The sequence below is a fragment of the Pavona decussata genome, unplaced genomic scaffold (assembly GCF_977016875.1).
Source record: "Pavona decussata unplaced genomic scaffold, jaPavDecu1.1 SCAFFOLD_21, whole genome shotgun sequence".
Lineage (NCBI taxonomy): Eukaryota > Metazoa > Cnidaria > Anthozoa > Scleractinia > Agariciidae > Pavona > Pavona decussata.
The window spans coordinates 2832667-2851305 of NW_028145444.1; the positions used below are offsets into that span (position 1 = coordinate 2832667).

General features: G+C 40.0%; 1 protein-coding gene across 1 annotated transcript; it reads right to left on the reverse strand.

The window, feature by feature from the left end:
- Window positions 1-3111: 3111 nt before the first annotated feature.
- LOC146486243 (sodium-coupled monocarboxylate transporter 1-like) lies at window positions 3112-18577 on the reverse strand. The gene is made up of 15 exons (XM_085099908.1): window positions 18073-18577; window positions 17218-17283; window positions 15251-15302; window positions 14878-14945; window positions 13643-13797; window positions 12117-12257; window positions 11179-11308; window positions 9838-9926; window positions 9255-9367; window positions 8103-8173; window positions 7891-7977; window positions 6713-6948; window positions 5751-5851; window positions 4840-5009; window positions 3112-4432 (listed from the first exon to the last, which is right to left on the reverse strand). Exons 1-15 carry the CDS (start codon window positions 18412-18414, stop codon window positions 4322-4324), a joined length of 1932 nt encoding a protein of 643 aa, XP_084956034.1. The 5' UTR covers window positions 18415-18577; the 3' UTR covers window positions 3112-4321.
- Window positions 18578-18639: the final 62 nt, after the last annotated feature.

Here is an 18639-nt window from a genome sequence, read left to right on the forward strand (position 1 = left end):
GGAACGGGGAATGGAGGAATAGGAAATGGGGAACGGGGAACGGGGAATCTCTAAAATAGGGAATCTCTAAAAGGGGGAATCTCTAAAATAAGGAATCTCTAAAAGGGGGAATCTCTAAAATAGGGAATCTCTAAAAGGGGGAATCTCTAAAATAGGGAATCTCTAAAAGGGGGAATCTCTAAAAGGGGGAATCTCTAAAATAGGGAATCTCTAAAAGGGGGAATCTCTAAAATAGGGAATCTCTAAAAGGACGAATCTCTAAAATAGGGAATCTCTAAAAGAACGAATCTCTAAAATAGGGAATCACTAAAAGTGGGAATCTCTAAAATAGGGAATCTCTAAAAGGGGGAATCTCTAAAGGGGGGAATTTCAAAAAAGGGGAATCTCTAAACGGGAGAATCTATCAACAAACTGGATAAATCTATGAACGTTTTAGAAGTAAAGTTTTTCCTAAGAGACATTTACAGCATTTGCCAACAACCAATAATATTATTGACAGTTGTTGTTATAATTACTAGATATATAAGATAAAAATAAATTGTCGTCGTCGCTTGCCGCAATATCTTCGGTAGGGGTGGTCTAAAAAATTTATGCCAATCGATACCAAAGGGCCACATGCAGCAAGAGAAATCGAATTTTCTACAGCATCTTACTGCAAAACGGTAAAGATGAAAGCGCAATTGAATCTCTGAATAAGCCGTAGACTCAAAATGACTGGAACTGGAACCGGGCCTGGCATCTGTCACACGGGTCGACCATCATTGACTGGACCAGACAGATGTCTTTACGCCTGCATAAAGCTTATCTAGTGATCAGTTCAAAAATGCCAATTGTGAAATTCGCGGTTTTTGTGTTGCGATTGATCCATCAGCCCTAATGGCCTTACAACGATGTCTAATAAAAAAGCCGCCCCTTTCTTATGTCCAAAACTAAGTTAACCAATTTCCTTTTATGCCTTTCGAAAGTTGCAACAAACGCCCTCAATGTTTTTCAAGAAAAAAAAAGGTTTCACTGGTCAAGGAAAAAATTCACCTTATCTATGATGTTATCACTCAGGTACCAGACATGCTTATCTCCCTGGGATAAAGACATGTCTGACGTGGGCCGGAAGCCACCCAAATTGCAAATGCTAAATATGTTTTCATTGTGTCTGGCTGGTCACGTTTCATGGCGTAATTAACACGACTAGTAATGAGAATATAAGGTTTAATAGCGTCTGCTTTTTTATACCAAAAAGACAAATTCTCTTAAAGTAGTACCAAATGGCGGGGAATGGCTGCAAGAACGTGTTAAGGTAAGACATGTCATCCCGACCTTCGGTCGACCTTTTTTCAAGTCGGTGGCTTCAGGTCAACATGGATTACAATCTCAAGTTTCCATTGGCGTTTGCCAGCAAAAGAAAAAAGCTTGAAGCGTTTGATGGGCTCCCAAAATTTAGCTGGGACGAGATTACGAGCCAGGAAGTAATTGGTCAAGGCTCAGTTGGCGCGGTGTTTATTACCCAGTATCAGACAACAAAAAAGCCTGCCGAAACAGTGGTTGTAAAAAAGCTTTAGAGATTTAACAGATTCCCCCTTTTTGAGATTCCCTATTTTAGAGATTCCCCCTTTTAGAGATTCCCTATTTTAGAGATTCCCCCTTTTAGAGATTCCCTATTTTAGAGATTCCCCATTTTAGAGATTCCCCCTTTTAGAGATTCCCTATTTTAGAGATTCCCCCTTTTAGAGATTCCCTATTTTAGAGATTCCCCCTTTTAGAGATTCCCTATTTTAGAGATTCCCCCTTTTAGAGATTCCCTATTTTAGAGATTCCCTATTTTAGAGATTCCCCCTTTTAGAGATTCCCTATTTTAGAGTTTCCCCCTTTTAGAGATTCCCCGTTCCCCGTTCCCCATTCCCCATTCCTCCATTCCCCGTTCCCTGTTTTAGAGATAGCCTTTTAGGTTTTTCATGAGGTCAAGTTCAATAACAAAAAGGATTCCTATGAAAACGCCGAAGGAGCTCCTTTATTGGTAAAAGAGTAATTCCCTTTTGGAAAAATCACGACTAAAGTTTTCGTTATTCCACAATTTTCAAATTTTTTTGCTGTGCACAGAAGGATGACATAAATATTTTGTGGCGAGAAGAAAAGGTGTTGACTTGACTAAGGGCTGCGGTAACTTCCGGAGATAACGTGGACGTCTATATTGGGAATAAAAGATGCTTAAAGTCACGAATTTTGGCACTTCAGAAGTATGTTACGTACATGGTATTCACTTGAGGTTTTTGCAACGTAGGCAAAATAACCAGATCACAGGACTGTATTGCTCAAAACTCCCTTGAAATAGTCACACAGGACTTCACGCAAGCAACTTGACATTTCAATCACTTATAAATGTAGAAAGTTTTTTCTTAGCTTGGAGTTTTTTAAGTGATTTTTTGCACTCTTCGATATGAGAAATCGAAAGAAACCAGACGTCACGAGGATTATAACTTATGCCCGGCCACCCTAAAAGGATGTGACGCCTATTCAGAATACTCTGGAATCATCTCAGTTCCTCAACAGTGCGACAAGGGCGTGGGCATGTTGCATCACAACCCTCCAACTATTTTTAGCCGATTGTTTCAAAATAGCAGACTGGTCAAAACGTTCCATGAAACAAGTTTGCTCAATTTTTTCCTTTTTGTACAGTGGGGAAAAGAATAAGAGAAAAAATAGAAAAAAAAAATAAGAAAAACATACATATTAATCAGGAGGATTCCAAGAACCTCATGAATACGACAATGGCAAGAATATAACTGAGATTTTTGCATTTCATCAAGAGGAATTATCGATCCCGGAAATCTGTCGGTCGACAGACTGATCCACTTTAGCTAATTTGCACGAACTCTAGTTAAGCTAGTTCTCAGAAAGTCTTCCTTGAGAGCTAAGATTTCAGTTTCCCTCGCCTCTATTCAGTAAAAAAGCTCAAAATTAAAGGAGCAATTTCCGGAAATGGAGCGACGTAGCCTATGAGACCTATTCAGTACTAAACTGATCACGACAAACAGCCTAAGATACAAGATCGGTTGGGCAATGTGAAGTGAATATTTTTTAGGGCATGTGGAATTAAAAATAATGGTCTACTCAACAGAAGCTTTCACAATTTTTATTGCGTCAGTTACTTGACATTGTATTGCAAGCATCCTTCTAGAAAAAAAGTACGAAAGGTACCTTCTAAAAGACCCCTTTTAATATCAAATGCACCCTGCTGCAGTGAATATACAATACTCATCAAATGTTACCAATACACAACTTGAATTATATATTTCATGGAACACATACTAAGCTAATATTGGCATACTGAATTGAGCTTCTGGGACCAGCCTCGCGAAACACTTTTACGATAGATCTTAGGGATTTGTTCCTTAACAATATCCTATTGGTTGCATACACGTAGGAGGGCTTCTTGAATCGTGACCCAGCATTCACAAGGCATTACTTTTAACATACATTACGTAACGATCGTGGTCTGGCGCTTTCCTAAAACATAAGACAACGCTCCTCTTTGTTTCGACCAAAGACATGCATTAAAATAGAGCCTACTGTCTATCTGAAAACAGCAAACGATTGCGGGCTTGTTAAAAGTTGACACAAAGCTAAACGCCCGCCATCTTTAAACCCTTTCAATCTCGCTTTGTGCAAACAGGTCGGATTTCCTATTATGTGGATAAAACCCTAACAGTGATTATACAAACAACAATCTCTGAGCTGTTCTTTCCTATACTACTTTTTGTTTTCAATAGTTTGCACAACGTGTGAAATTAGAGGTTTTTTTCTAGCTGTTTCGAACAAGCTCAAGGAGTAGCAGAGTAGTGAACAAGATATCTTTACGTTATTTTTTGTTTGTTTGTTTTTTTTTTTGTATTTTTATTGCAAGACTTTTGTTATAGTGTTAGACTTAATGATGCTCATTACTACTTAAAACTTAGGTCATATTATCTCAAGTGATTTTGTCTCATACAAACTTAATATGTTAGAACGAGCTGAGGCAATGACTAAAATCTAAAATCTCCTTTTACGACAGAAAAACACAAAATTACTTAGTGTTAAAAGCCTAAAATTGATCATAGAGTAAAGGACATAACTTGATCTCTGCCAAGCTATTGAAGCAGTTGATCAAGTGAACGTCAATCTACGCGAGAATTTGATCAGATATCGTTGTATTTGTCATACCGATCCGATTATTATTTGGAACTCGTATTTGACAGAGAAAATTACCAAACACAGCATGACCTAGCCACTCTAAAAACAATAATTATTAAAAACAGAAGCAGCATTCACTGGCAAACCGATGATATCACTATTTGGCATCATTCTCAAGAAGTTCATCAGTGAATATTTGTCCCATCTCTTTCTTGTTCTCAGTATCCTGGACGGAGGGGCCTCCATCATCCCAGTTGATCTTGATTTCCTATAGCATAAATTTATACCCAATTGTTACCATGGTGACATTAATGGCGTGGTGAATAGGCCATATCCGAGCTGCTGCGAACCTTGTTATGAAAGCGAGGTTAAGTGTAAGCTTTTCACCTAAAAATTAGTTTTGTTTGCATATGAATAAAAACTAATTTTCAGAATAAAAACTTTGCATTTAGCTACGCTTTCATAATGAGGTTCAAAGCAACTCGGAAATGGCCTGTTACTTTGTTTACCGCTGGTGTAAAAATTTTAGGTCAGACTGAGCTAGCTCCCAAATAATGTACAAATGTACTCCGAAAACAGAATTAAGACAAGTAACACGTGCGACATCACAACTCTCAATATCTATGGCCAGCACCAGAGAAAATCAAAATTATAATTTCAGTGCAGTTATTTCACCTTCTCATGTATAGGCATCATTTCTTGCTCGTCTGCCTTTTGAATCCGTCGTTCTTCTTCCTCCACGAAGTCCCATTTAAAAGAGCGACCAGGGAGGAAACCTAGAAACCACTCCTTCAGCGGGAACAGCAATTTGGGATCAATTTCCCTCTCCTTGTCTTCCTTGTTTGCTTGGAGAAAAAATGAACATTGTTCACCTTGCGAATTTTTCATACCATACAAGATTTTTCACATCAATACTGTCTCGTGAGGAAACAGCTGGAGGTTGTAATTTACGCGGTATGTTATGGATGGAGGCTCTTGAGAAACCCCTTGCCGCGTTTTCGGCGGGAAATATTTCACAGCCATTGATCTGTGACGGAGGAGACACATTGTGCACATTGTGGCGGGAAAACACTGGTGAATACAATGAAACCCTTGCCGCTTTGGAGGAAAATTTAAGAGTGGGCCGATACTATATTTGTTCAACTCGATCCGATACGACTAAGATACCGATATTTGGCTTGTTTTCGATATCGATATCGATACTGATATTATGACGTCATCATCCAAGACTATCACTTGCGCTCTACAAATACTGTTTATGTCCGAAACCATTCAACAAAATACAGCTCTAACAACAGTGTTTCAACTTTAATTTTGTAATCGGCTCCTTAGAGCTCAGAGCAACAGCACATACACAAACTAAAAATAATAGTTTTCGGCACTAACACAGCCTTCAAATATTCAAGTGAGTGGTCACGTAAACCGTATCGAAAGGGATTGGAACAGCCGATATTTTTCGCAAGTATCGATATTTTTCAAGGTGATATCGAGTATTTGGTAAGGATATCGGCCAACCCTTAATGTTGGAATGAACTTCTCCATGGCAGTGGATATACGATAAAATGGGCATGTAAAAAATTACTCACCAAGAATTAAACTCATGATGCATCCAACGCCAAAGGAGACGATAACAGACAAACCGCTGAACCAGAGATACGACATGCTGTAGAAATCTGCGATCGCCTCACTAAGGTGAACAAAAAATGAAAGATAACTGCGTTTTAGTTTGAATTTAAACAACGAGCTGAATGCATTACTAGTCGGAGAATAGGAAATTTATATGAACTTGAATTTGTAACACAAACCTGTCATTTCAAATTGTTTATATAAAAAAAAATCATGGAAAAATGCCAAAGCTTATTCTGTTCTGAATAATTTCGTGCAATTTAACCGTCTGCATTATTTATCTGCTCTTTTGTGTCTACTGTCGTTTTTATTGATTTTCGCCCTGAATCACAAGGTTGATATCATATCATATTGGCCAGGATGTTATTCTGATGATAACGCAATTCATCGTGGGCGGGGCCATTATTGATTAAGGAACTAACGAAATCTGTGTCCAGGTCGAGTCATGAGGGGGTAACCCGCGCGTAGCTGCCAATGGCTTTTTGAGAGAGCGAAAGGCTCGTGAGGTTGGGAATAGAGGGCAAAAAAGGAGCCAAGTAAAAATGATAAAAAAAAAAAAAAAATGGCAGGCGAGGGGAGAGAAGACAGAAAGAAAACACCCCCTTCCACACTCCCTACTTCTCGAGAAGACTTGGAAAGGAAATGATTGCTACGTAGTCTAAAGTAGTGGCAAACACAACTTGATCCGGGCTCAACTATTTGACTGATTCTGTTTTGCTGAGTTGCCGACGATAAGTACAGTGAAACAAGGTTTGGCAGGAAACATCTCGCAGCATGCTGTGAGCGACGTAGCACATCGTGGATGGAAAACACCACATGAGGAAGGTATTGATAACAGCGCAGATGATGCAGGTGGTTTTCAGAGCTAAAAATAAGAACCAGATGAACTAAACGGCCAGTTAGAAAAAAGAACAAGTGGTACCTGTGTCCCTTGAATGGATTTCTGATATACCCATCTCCCCATTCCTCAAACACTGCAGCCGAGGCGTTGTTAATGGTGCCATTAGGAAACGTTGCGTTGGCATTTAACGCTTCTTGGTAGAAGTCACAGCCACGAACAGAGCGGAGACCTGGGTACTTGTTTGGCGGATATAACACGGATCCAAGGAACACCCAGGTTGTCAAGGCAGCACCGGTAAATATTCCAAAATATGCACCCTGAGACAACAAGAAACATCACGTAAATATTGTACAGATGAAGCAAATCCTGAGCCATAAACGACAGAGTGAACGAGATCACGGCTGCGAAGTCATTTTTAAAAACCGTTAACTTCTACAGATGTCTTTAAAGTTTGACCGTCAACCGTTAAGTGAGTATCCTCCCACGCAGACGTTCTAAGGGGTTCGTCACGCGCGTGACGAACCCCTAAGAACGTCTGCGTGGGAGGCTACTAAGTGAGGAGATTAAGTCTATTTCAATACTAGCTCAAAACTATTTGAACAATTAGGTTATTACTAAGCTGGAGCTTGGCAGAGAACCTTCCCTTAGTGAAAAACAGACATCCATTGTAAGTCTATCATAATAGGGTTCTGATTTGATGAATCCAGTTACTGCACCATACGGGAATGGTGATAATTTTAAACCTATCCTAGCATGATACTCTAGATTTAATACAATTGTTAGTTTTTTTAATGTTCTTTTAGGGTCCACAAAATAAATACTCATATACACCTAAATAAAGTTCATTCATTCATTCGTTCGTTCATTCGTTCGTTCGTTCGTTCGTTCGTTCGTTTCTTCGTTCGTTCGTTTCTTCGTTCGTTCGTTCGTTCCTTCATTCATTCAATGTAGAGTCAATCAAGCGCGCTTTCTATCAGTAAGAGGCAATTATTCTGATATTTTAATTACGGAACGACCATTAATTAGTTTCCATTTTCTATTTCATCTCTTTTACCTTTACGTCATATTTTCATTTCCAAAAGAAAAAGCAAAGTTTACCAAAGCATTCAAAAGAAATCGAAAAAAGGTAAGTAGTTCGAAATATTCGAAGGGTTTGGAATAGGCTTAAAATACCGTGAAAGGAGTTGACACAGGAGAATTGAAGAGATTATGGGGAACGTAGGCTTTTGTGACTGGTAAAAGAAGAACATGTCCATTACCTTAGAGTTAGCTCGCGGGACAAACATTCCAAGGAAAAATGTTCCTAACAGAGGACCTCCACAGATTCCAAAGATACTGTACGCCAGCTAAATGAGAGGGAAAGCCAAGTAACAATGTGTTTTAGCATACTGGTGTTCCAATAAAACATTAAGAGAGAATTAAATTCAAGTTCTTTTCAAGCAAATGTGATACAGACATAAACAAGGAATACCTGCAAAACCATGGTGCCCACATACTTCACGACAAAAGCTCCTCCAATCACAATGACTCCAAAAGAGAGAGCTGAAAACAAAACAATACAAACATTGTCGACATTCCACCAAGCAATGGTCAAATGCTTTTCTAATGCGTCAAAGACACTGGATTGCGCATGGCAAACGATGCCAGGTATATATGTTACTTAACAGATTTCCATTCCGTATGAATTCTTCCGCCAGTTCTCGTTTCTCTTTCGCTTGGTTGTTCCATGACGTGTAAACCTAGATTTACGGGACTTTAATGTGTTAATTCATTTATAAACCAACTTTCAATTGGCAAAATCATCTAATTGAAAATAATTCCAGATACTGAGTGAAACCAAGCATGACAAGAAACATCAAAAATAGTTTTAACTAGCGTGACAGGAATCGTCTAAAATATCACTAATTTCTTATGTCTTATGCTTGGTTGTTCCATGACGTGTAAACTTCGATTTACAGGACTTTAATGTGTTAATTCATTTATAAGCCAATTTTCAATTGGCAAAATCATCTAATTGAAAATAATTTCAGATACTGAGTCAAACCAAGCATGACAAGAAACATCAAAAATAGTTTTAACTAGCGTGACAGGAATCGCCTAAAATATCACTAATTTCTTATATCTGGTTTTATCAAGTGAGTTGATAACGTAATTTGGCCACCAAAGTTTCTGTAGAAACTGTCCCCCTTATCATTAACCGCCGACCGGTTGGCTCAGATGGTAGAGTACCGGACCAAACCCCGGCCGGACCAACACTCAGGGCCTTCAAATACCCGAGGAGAAAGTGCTGCCTTTGCTCTGACATCTGCAAATGGTTAGACTTTCTAGTCTTCTCGGAAAAGGACGATAAACCATAGGCCCCGTCTCACAACCCTTGTTTGTAAATAACTGTGGGACGTTAAAGAACCCACTCACTGTTCGCAAAGAGTAGGGGACGTAGTTGTATGTATACTCTCCTGGTTGGGTGGGTAAATGCTCGGAGATATTAGCTGCATTAAGCTACACTGTAAATCCGAGGGTAAATAAAGATATGATGATGATGATGATGATGATGATGATCATTAATATAATGAATGAGTTCGACTTTGCAGCTTAAAATAGTGAGTAAGCTCCTCCAACTAACCGACAATTTTGCATAGTTTGGCAGCATCACTATCAGTTATATCCGGGACTCTCTTTTTCACGATGTCTTCCAAGGTCACCAGCGCCATGGCATTCAGAGCAGAGGATGCTGTACTGTTGAATAAATAGACCAAGCGACGTCATTCTCCTAACAATAGCAATCAGGGGCGGATCCAGAAGGGCCGAAAAAACTGCAGTGAGACCGCAAACCCCCTCCACCCCTCCTTACCCCAACTTTTTCAAAAATTTAAAACTGTAAATGGTCATGTTGAACCAAGGAGTCATGTCATATCGTAAATTATGATCATCTGGGTGAGTGTAGTCCTGAGAAGGACTGTTTGAGGTGACATTGATGTTTCGACAACCTAAGCGGAAGTCATCTTCAGAGTCAAGTAAATTGTGAAACGTCAGTAGATGGGTAAATGGATACAAGACAAAAAGGGGACCGCCCTTTAGACCTTTTGAGTCATTTTTAGCATTTCTTGTGTTCTTTAGACAAGATCTCAACAATAAATTTTTCGCCGTGTTTCCATAGGATATTTTTGGCTGATGGCGATATGATGGGGGCGACGATTGAACCCTACCTTAGAGCTCCAGCGTACAGACAGGCAGTGAACATTCCAGGCAGACCTTTTAGGTGACCGAGTTTGTTTATCACGAAGTATGGGAGAGTCTGCAAGACGAACAAACAAGTGAATGGATTAATGAACGAAAGAAAGAAAGAAAGAAAGAAAGAAAGAAAGAAAGAAAGAAAGAAAGAAAGAAAGAAAGAAAGAAAAAGAGTGAACACGAATGAACGAACCATGAAACGAACGGACAGACGAGTAACTTGGTTTGTTCAGCTCTTGAAGTGTTTGTTATTTAGTTAACCAGATAAAATGTGGAACAACCTACGTAATATGCGCGTTAGTATACAGCTGTTTCTACAAAGGTTGTCCAAAAAAAAAAAAAAAAAAAAAAAAATAGCGTAAAAGCGTACGCGACAATGCCGAAAAGTAGTCTGGGAAGTACCCAATAAATTTCAAAAAATGGTCAGAAACCGTAATGCCTCGACCGTACAGCGAAGACTTGAGATGGCAGGCAATATGGATTCTGAGCTTTTATTGAAATTTATTGGGTACTTCCCAGACTACTTTTCGGCATTGTCGCGCCATCTCAAGTCTTCGCTGTACAGTCGAGGCATTATGGTTCTGAGCTTTTTTTGAAATTTATTGGGTACTTCCCAGACTACTTTTCGGCATTGTCGCGTCATCTCAAGTCTTCGCTGTACAGTCGAGGCATTATGGTTCTGAGCTTTTTAGAAATTTATTGGGTACTTCCCAGACTACTTTTCGGCATTGTCGCGTACGCTTTTACGCTTTTGGACAACCTTTGTCGAAACAGCTGTATACAGGGGACACATCTCAGACATCGATCTGACCGCACCATGAGATTATTGATATTCAAGAGACTGGAACTAAATTACCTGTTCCGGAGTTCAAACGAAGACTGCTAACATTTAATCAGTAATTGGTATCTATACAAGAAAGATCTCATTAAAATTAGTCAGTTTACCAAGTTTGAGATTCTGTCGTCAGATTGTAACCATGTAGAAGGCTTTCAAAAATCGGAAAAATAAGAGACTTTGTATGGATTTGGGGGACACCATCTCAGAGTAGAGACATTTGTATGGAATTTAGGCGACCTTTGACAGCTCACAGCCTGGTTACTACGCAATGAAACATAACCAAACTTGGTAAACTTACTAATTTTTATATGACGCAATTTGAACAACGTCTAAACTAGGGTCCAGTCCTTCCATAAACTTCGGAACGGGCTACTGATGACGTTAAAAACAATTGCACGTTTTTTTCAATTTCGTTTCGGTAGACACTTAACGTAAGTGCTGAATATAGACCAGCAGAAATAAAGGGCTAAAACATTACCTGGTCATTGCTGGTAATCTTTCCTTGCACGTTTAAATCGCAGCCGGAATACACAGCGAAAATCACAAGTCCGTCCAAACAGCACAGCGTCACAATAATGATCAGGCCAGGAACGTTCAGCCAGACCGCCCTTTAAACAAAAATACAGAAGTACTTTTCGCCTCTTTTAGGGTTTAAACACGTGAAACAAGTTCAAGAAGAATGCTTTGTATACCCTAGCATGCGTGAGCCCTTGTAACAAGTGAAATTATACAAACTTTTATGTTTCTGTTTTTTTTTTGTACGTCATCTTGGGAGCGTCTAATTAAAACTTAAACCAAAGAAGCTGTTGAATAGTTCGGGTGATTAATACAGTTTTGGTCGGATTCTTGAAGGTGTCTACCATGACGACACACTACATAAACTAGAGGTACATTACAGGATCCTTCAACCGCGCACAACAAGTGGTGGGTTTTGGGATGACTCAGTTGAATGAATGAATGAATGACCGAACGAACGCACGAATGAACGAACGAGCGGACGGACGACGGACGACGGACGGACGGACGGACGGACGGACGGACGGACGGACGGACGAACGAACGAACGAATGAACGAATGACGAATGAATGAATGAACGAACGAACGAACGAACGAACGAATGAATGAATAAATGAATGAATGAATGAATGAATGAATGAATGAATGAATGAATGAATGAATGAATGAATGAATGAATGAATGAATGAATGAATGAATGAATGAATGAATGAATGAATAACTTTACTAACGTGTCGGTGTCGTATAGCTGAGGGGAAAAGTTCCCTCTACTAATTTTGAATACCTGAACATCACAAATTTCCTAAATCTAAAATTAAACTGGTTGACTACACGATCTTAAAATACTGTCAGTTGATCAGTTTGCTAAAAGCTAGTGCATTATCCGTACGATTTGATACCTTTGTGCATCCTTGAATGTCCTGATGGCAAGGAAACGTTGAACAGCTGTTTGACTGACGGTCCAGACTGGCATTGCAGTGAATGCACCACCGATTGTCAGGGTCCAGAATGTGTTACGCACCTTTGGATCAGGGTTAAAGCTAGATAACATGGAGAAACATTTCGATTACAAGGCTGCTTTTGTCCAATCCTGGCCCTCCGCTCTCTGTCACGCAACTCACGGCGCGGAGGGTCCAGCAACAACCTTCTGCGCATGTTCAAGCTAAACCAATCACAGCTTAAGATGTAGATTGCCATGTGGGTTTCACCCGCCAAATTAGTCCAGTCGTGGCCCCTCTCTGTCACGCAATTCACGGCGCGCAGTGATTTGCGTGACAGAAAGCGGAGGGGCTACGATTGGATTAGGCTGTTTTGGGAACTTTAGGTATGGCATTTAATTTGGGCTGTCACTTTAGTAATAAGAAATATTGGATAGTTGGTGGATTATCAGGAATAGGAGTGTGTGGACAAAGCTTGGGAAAAATTTAGCTTTTGACGTCTTCTGTTATCTATCACTGAACAGACGTACGCACGGCAACATGGATTCTTTTTGTTTTATATAACAAAGAAGCAAATGTTGTTGATGGTGACGTCATCTATGCGTCTGTCCTCCAATAGATCATAAGTAAGAACCAATCAAAATGCGTGTAGAATTTAGCTAATTAAATAAAATGAAATAAACATAGCAGCATAGGGATAAAACTGATCCATCATTGTGATTACTTGGTTTGTGGCGTAATATCGCAAGTATGAACCATGCTTTAAACTGCGAGGATACACTGTTACCAATGAAACCCACTAGGAAGAGCATGGGTCGGTGATACACTGTTACCAATGAAACCCACTATGAAGAGCATGGGTCGGTGATTAAAAGGCAGTTTAGACGGTGTTTAACTAAGCGACGTTCTGAGCCATTTTCAATTTTGCAAACAGTCGTATCTAAACATTGTCTGCTGCTTACGGTAACAAGAAGGCTTGCATCCCAGACTAGAAAACTATTTATCTACTTAAAATAAACCACTTATAAACAGATTTGGACTCCCACTGCACTGATTGTCTTAAGCCGCGGCCTAAGGTAAACTCTGTTTAAATAACTGGCTCCATCATGTGTGTTTACATTTTTTAGTTTGGTATGTTAGACATGTTACCTGGGCCCGGTTGTTCGAAAGCCGATTGACGCTAATCCCCGATTAAAAGGTAATCGAGGCTTCCATCTCGCTCGTTAAATTTGTTTTTAAAAGCTGATTTTAAGCTAAAGGTAAAGAAACTGTCTAAGTCAAAACTGAAGGGACAAAAATCTCTTGGAAAAACAATTATTGATTGGTAGTTATAAACTCATATCAAACCTTATGTTAACCCAGGATTAGCTTAATCGGGATTGTTTACGTTGTTGTTGTTTTAATCTCAGAAAAAGCTAACTCAGTTTCAGTATCATAAATTAACTGAGACCACCAAGCTGCTCCTTCCCTCATGTCATGGTACTTACTCAAAGAAATTGAGTCGGTTAAAGTCCTTGTTGATTTGCCAAACTTTATCAAAGCCTCCAACTTCAATGCTCCCAACAATTACAACAATGACCATCCCTGCCACCATGATCATCGACTGAAATACATCTGTCCAAATAACGGCCTTCAGACCTCCCTGATGGCAGAAAAGAAATCATAATGTTTATCACATCAGCCTTTTATTAAAGGGGACGTATGACGCAAATTTACTGTCATTTCAAAACCCAAAATGATTGTCTGTCAGCAGAAACAGCGAAATAATTGTCAAGTTTGTTATAAACTATCAGCCCAATGCAATAAAACTGTCGATTAGTGCCGCTGGCCAGAGACAGTGTAGGCCGGTATGGATTGAAACTTGAAAAATGTTAGGCTTATGTTTTTCAAGTTCTCGCATTTTTGTTCCTAAATGCGCAAAAATAGATCACGAGTTGTTCCTTTCAAGAATTGAGTTGATTTCTTTCCTGTCGTCATTCTTATAAGGCCTTATTTTATATCAAAAACCCCATATTACTTCCCCTTCAAGGTTCGATTTCTTTATCATGAAGTGAGTAGGACTATAATACTACTCATTCGCTTGAACTAAATGCTGGTGTATCAAGCGTTCACTTGACGATACCACCCCCACCCCTCACCCCCCCCCCCCCTTCCCTCTTCCCACTTCTGACCACCGGCACCCACAGGGAACAGAAATAGTCAGGGAGCAAAGACCAAAAAATGCGAGTTTCATTTAACCATCACCACAGAAAAGGTCTAACACTAGATTCTGGTAGAGAAAGGCCTCCTGATCAATGCTAGGTAGTTCGTAGAGTTAAAATGTGGTATACGTTTCAAAATACAGGGCTTTTTTGTCACGCAATTTACTGGTCTGCATGGAAACGAGGCTGAGATCTACGTCGGCCTTTAAGCTCGCAATTAATGATCAAATGCGATTAAATAGTGATGGAAATTTCGCAAACAAGTACCTATATGTGAGACACATGACAAGATGATAATAATGAACATCACGTGACTGCTTACGTGAGCATTTTTGCTCGATGTTATTGGGAAATATCAAGTCTATAGCACGCACGTTTTTGTGAATATTACGGTTACTTCGGTATAAATTGGTCTAATTAGCAACGTGTACTACGTGTTTGCCGGATTAACTGTAAGCTACTGCAGCAAATTCTCTGGCGAATGAGCCTAAATGTTTTTAATTTGGAACTGTTGTACTTACAAGGCTTGTGTAGAAGGTACACACTATTCCTGTTGTAAGAATAGAGGCTGATAAAGGAATTCCAGCAACTAAGAGGAATAAAACGAAACATGTTAGAAATGACAGTACTTATAAGTAAAATGCGAGCAGTGTCTCTTTCGCTCGAGAATCCGCGGGGATGAACCCGCGCTCATTCAGTTTTTTTGCATTTTTCCCCGCGGATTCTCGAGCAAAAGAGAGTTTGCTCGCAGACTAACTTATAAGTTGATATTGTCGGTAATTTTCCATTACAACCGAATTCTTGCTACCTTTATTCTTGTTTTGTCAATATAGACAATGTTACGCTTTATAGCTTCTACTATTATAAGCTTTATGATTCGATGTAATATCTTACCAGCTTCTAAGGCAAGAGATGGTGCATAGAGCACAACGAACAGGTACAATACCTGCAATAAAACAGACAAACAGATAAATGAATAAGTAATAATAACAATAACAGTAACAGTAACAATAACAATGACAATAACAATGACAATGACAATGACAATGACAATGATAATGACAATAATAATAACAATAACAATAATTAATACATATAATATATTTGGCTGATTAGGTCTCTTGTAGATCCTACGTCAACTAGCAGCATTACCGTTCGCGGTCCTTTTTAGTTTTCACGTCTATGTTATTTTTTGGGGCCGAAGGTCTTAACAGATCCGATATGCTGCGCCTTTTAAGCATGGTTTTGTCCATGCGTTTCAATGTTAAGATGGTTTTATTCATTTACATAACATTCAGATGACTTTGCGAGACAGGAATTCGATGCTTTGCCTGCTTTCTCCCTGAGGCATGTGATGTCGCAGCGCGTGATTCGGAGGGCGGGCAGGTTCAAAGTACGAAACTTGATAGGGCATGGGTTTTGTTGCATTTTATTTGAGCTGGCTCGACGCTCTGTTGCTGGTTTGTATAGAACTGCCACACCGTGCTGACGAGTTCCAATAAGAACGAAACAGCTGTCCACGGTTGCAGCCCTGTTTTGTCGGTTTCTGTCAGGTTGTTGTCTCGCAAAATCAACTTTTTCACGTAGTATCAGCCTTGCAGTTTGTGTTACAGTTTATTTTTGGCTGATTAGGTCTCTTATAGATCCTACGTCAACTAGCAGCATTATCGTTCGCGGTCCTTTGCAGTTTTCAAGTCTAATACATATAATCAATTTTTTGCGTCGTTTCGTCAGGGCGCAAATCGCCAAAGAAAGGAATCGTTTGAACGAAATGACCATTCTCTGTATTCACAGTGTTGCTGTAGTTAGCTACAACACATCCGACATTTTAGACTGACAATCAATTAAAGCAAGTGACACACTCGGACACCAACCCACGGCCTGGCCAGTACCTTACGCATGCGCACAGCCATATCATCCGGGCAGTGGCAGCCATGGACAGCTGTTTCGGCCTTGTTAGGCCTCATCAGTATTTCATAGCCGTCGGGTCAAAGAGCGGGGAGTAACCAGCGTATCAGAGACCCTTTACTGTCGAGGCGTGTGTAAAACACCCCTTTAAGCGACAGCTCCACAGCGCACATGTGGTAGCTGTTGGCTGGGGACCGCACGGCAGTTCTCCCACGGCATGCCCTGGGAAGGTGGATCAGCCTTTAGGCCGATCGGTGTGTCAGTAAAATTGATTTTAGACTGAGTTCAACAAACACTGCTTTTGCATTAAATTTCTTCTTCGAGTGTCAAACAATAATTCCACTGTTGACGTCACAGACCACAACTAGACCCATTCTCCTAAATCCACGATCTTGATACAAAGTGGCAGCAATTCTACAAACTTTTAATATTGTCAGAAAATCGAGAAAAAGTCCTTAGGCTATGACCGAAATTTTTTCGCAAAAATGATCAGTTGTTGTGTTTCCTGGTAGTTACTCGTTCGTTTTCCGCTTCTTTCGCTATTTTAACTCCTTGAGAACATTCTCGCATGTGGAAGGAAAGTGCTAGGCTATATCTTCAATACGGCAAATGTTTTCAAAATTACCGATTTTGCTGCGCTTTCGCGCATTATGCAGAACAAATTAATTTGTCTTCTCTCAGCCTATCAGAATGGGGTTGTTGTTGTTGTTTTTTTTTTCAGTTCGTGACGTAGCTCACGTACGCGCGTGTTTCCCCTAGCTCGAGCTCTGATTGGTTGTTACGATATTTGCCTTTGTGGTGTAGTTGGCCAGCTGTATCCGCAGATATTAAATTTCCTTTTCTCTTCGCGCGAAGAAAACGGCTGAAATGGTATGAAAGGAAACCTCATAACAGAGGGATATCATCTGACTTGCTTTTAATAAATCTGAAGAGCGTTCCTCGTTAATACTTACATATTCCAGAAGAAAGAATACGCATCCCACCATCCTGACTCCAACAGAGAAGCGGAGCTCCAAATACTGAAATGGAAAGATCACTCATTAACAATCATCGATTCTTTATCGGCCATTTTTAACAGCCCTCTTTGTCTCAAACCAGGGGTACCTACAAGGTGTATACATCAAGTATAGGGAGGGAGGGGGGAAGGGAGGCAGGTGTCGAACCCTATGTCATAGACTGAAATTTGATTTATTTCATTTCATCGCTTCATTTTCGACTCCTCGCAGACGGATTTGTTTGTTGGTAATCCAATTAATTCAAATTCTTGGGACTACTGAGTGTTTATATGTTAATCGAGCCCGACATACCGTACAACTGATCGTTAACATCTGTGGTTGTTTTCAATGATCCACGGAGGGATCTTAAGCGGAGGATTGGCTAATGGAAGAAAAAAGCGTCTGCTATCGATAGTTGATTGGACACTTCCTCATAGTTGTCAGCCGTGCTGTTTTTTCACGGTTTCAAGACAACATTGCTTATTGGTCTTTGATATTAATCTATACATTCTTAACATTTCGAAAAAAAATGGCGCAACGAGCGATCTGCAGACAAAGCTGCAAATGCACTTGGGATGCTAATGTTAGTCCCTGTTTGTTTCCCTCTGGACTTGTACATTGTAACGAAGAGAATTGACCCTTCGTCGACCGGACAGCTTCGCTTTAACTTCTTGGGGAGAGGCTGACTTTTCCTATCACAGTTTATATTTTTACAGCGAGTATCCAGCTAAACAAATTTCACGAAAAGACGTCGATCAAAGCATTAAAGTTGATCAAGTTCGTGAGAAAAATCAATATAGATGTAAATCTTACCTCATTAGCGCAGGTAATATTCACACGTCTGAACATAGGAACAAAAATAATAGCCACAGTTCCGCAAATGATGAAGTACGAAACGATCAACACATAATACTGTGCGCCATACGTGTAGATCTCAGATGGGACGCCGAGCAGGGTTATAGCTGAGAGGTAAGACACCAACAAAGAAATCGCTACCGGGAAGTAGCGCATTTTGCGATTCGCCAGGAGGTATTCGGCCGTCGTCTTCTGCTTTCCTCCAGGTCCACAGCCATACCATATTCCGATCAGAGCAGAGATCAACAACATGATGGAGAAAACAACATAGTCAACGACGCTAAAGCGATCGTCAGCCATGTTTAGTACACAGCCAAGCTGATGCTAATTGATGCTGAAAGAGCTTGAGCTAAGAATACCGGCTCTGCAGAGGTACAGGACGCCTAAATTAGTCGAGCGTGATATGCAAATCACGCGATGTAGACAATGTTGAATAACACGTTCGTTTTCAAATTTGCATGAAACTATGAACAACCGGAACCCGGCGCTGTATTTAATCTCGATTTAAAAAAAACCCACCGGTTT

Excerpts from the sequence above, each read along its gene's own strand:
- LOC146486243 (XM_085099908.1), bottom strand. The coding sequence starts at position 18,414 with ATGGCTGACGATCGCTTTAGCGTCGTTGACTATGTTGTTTTCTCCATC. Across the intron at positions 9,368-9,837 it reads CTGTACGCTGGAGCTCTAAG|TACAGCATCCTCTGCTCTGA; the intron begins GTAGGGTTCAAT and ends TTTATTCAACAG. Across the intron at positions 8,174-9,254 it reads CAAACTATGCAAAATTGTCG|CTCTCTCTTTTGGAGTCATT; the intron begins GTTAGTTGGAGG and ends TTTTGTTTTCAG.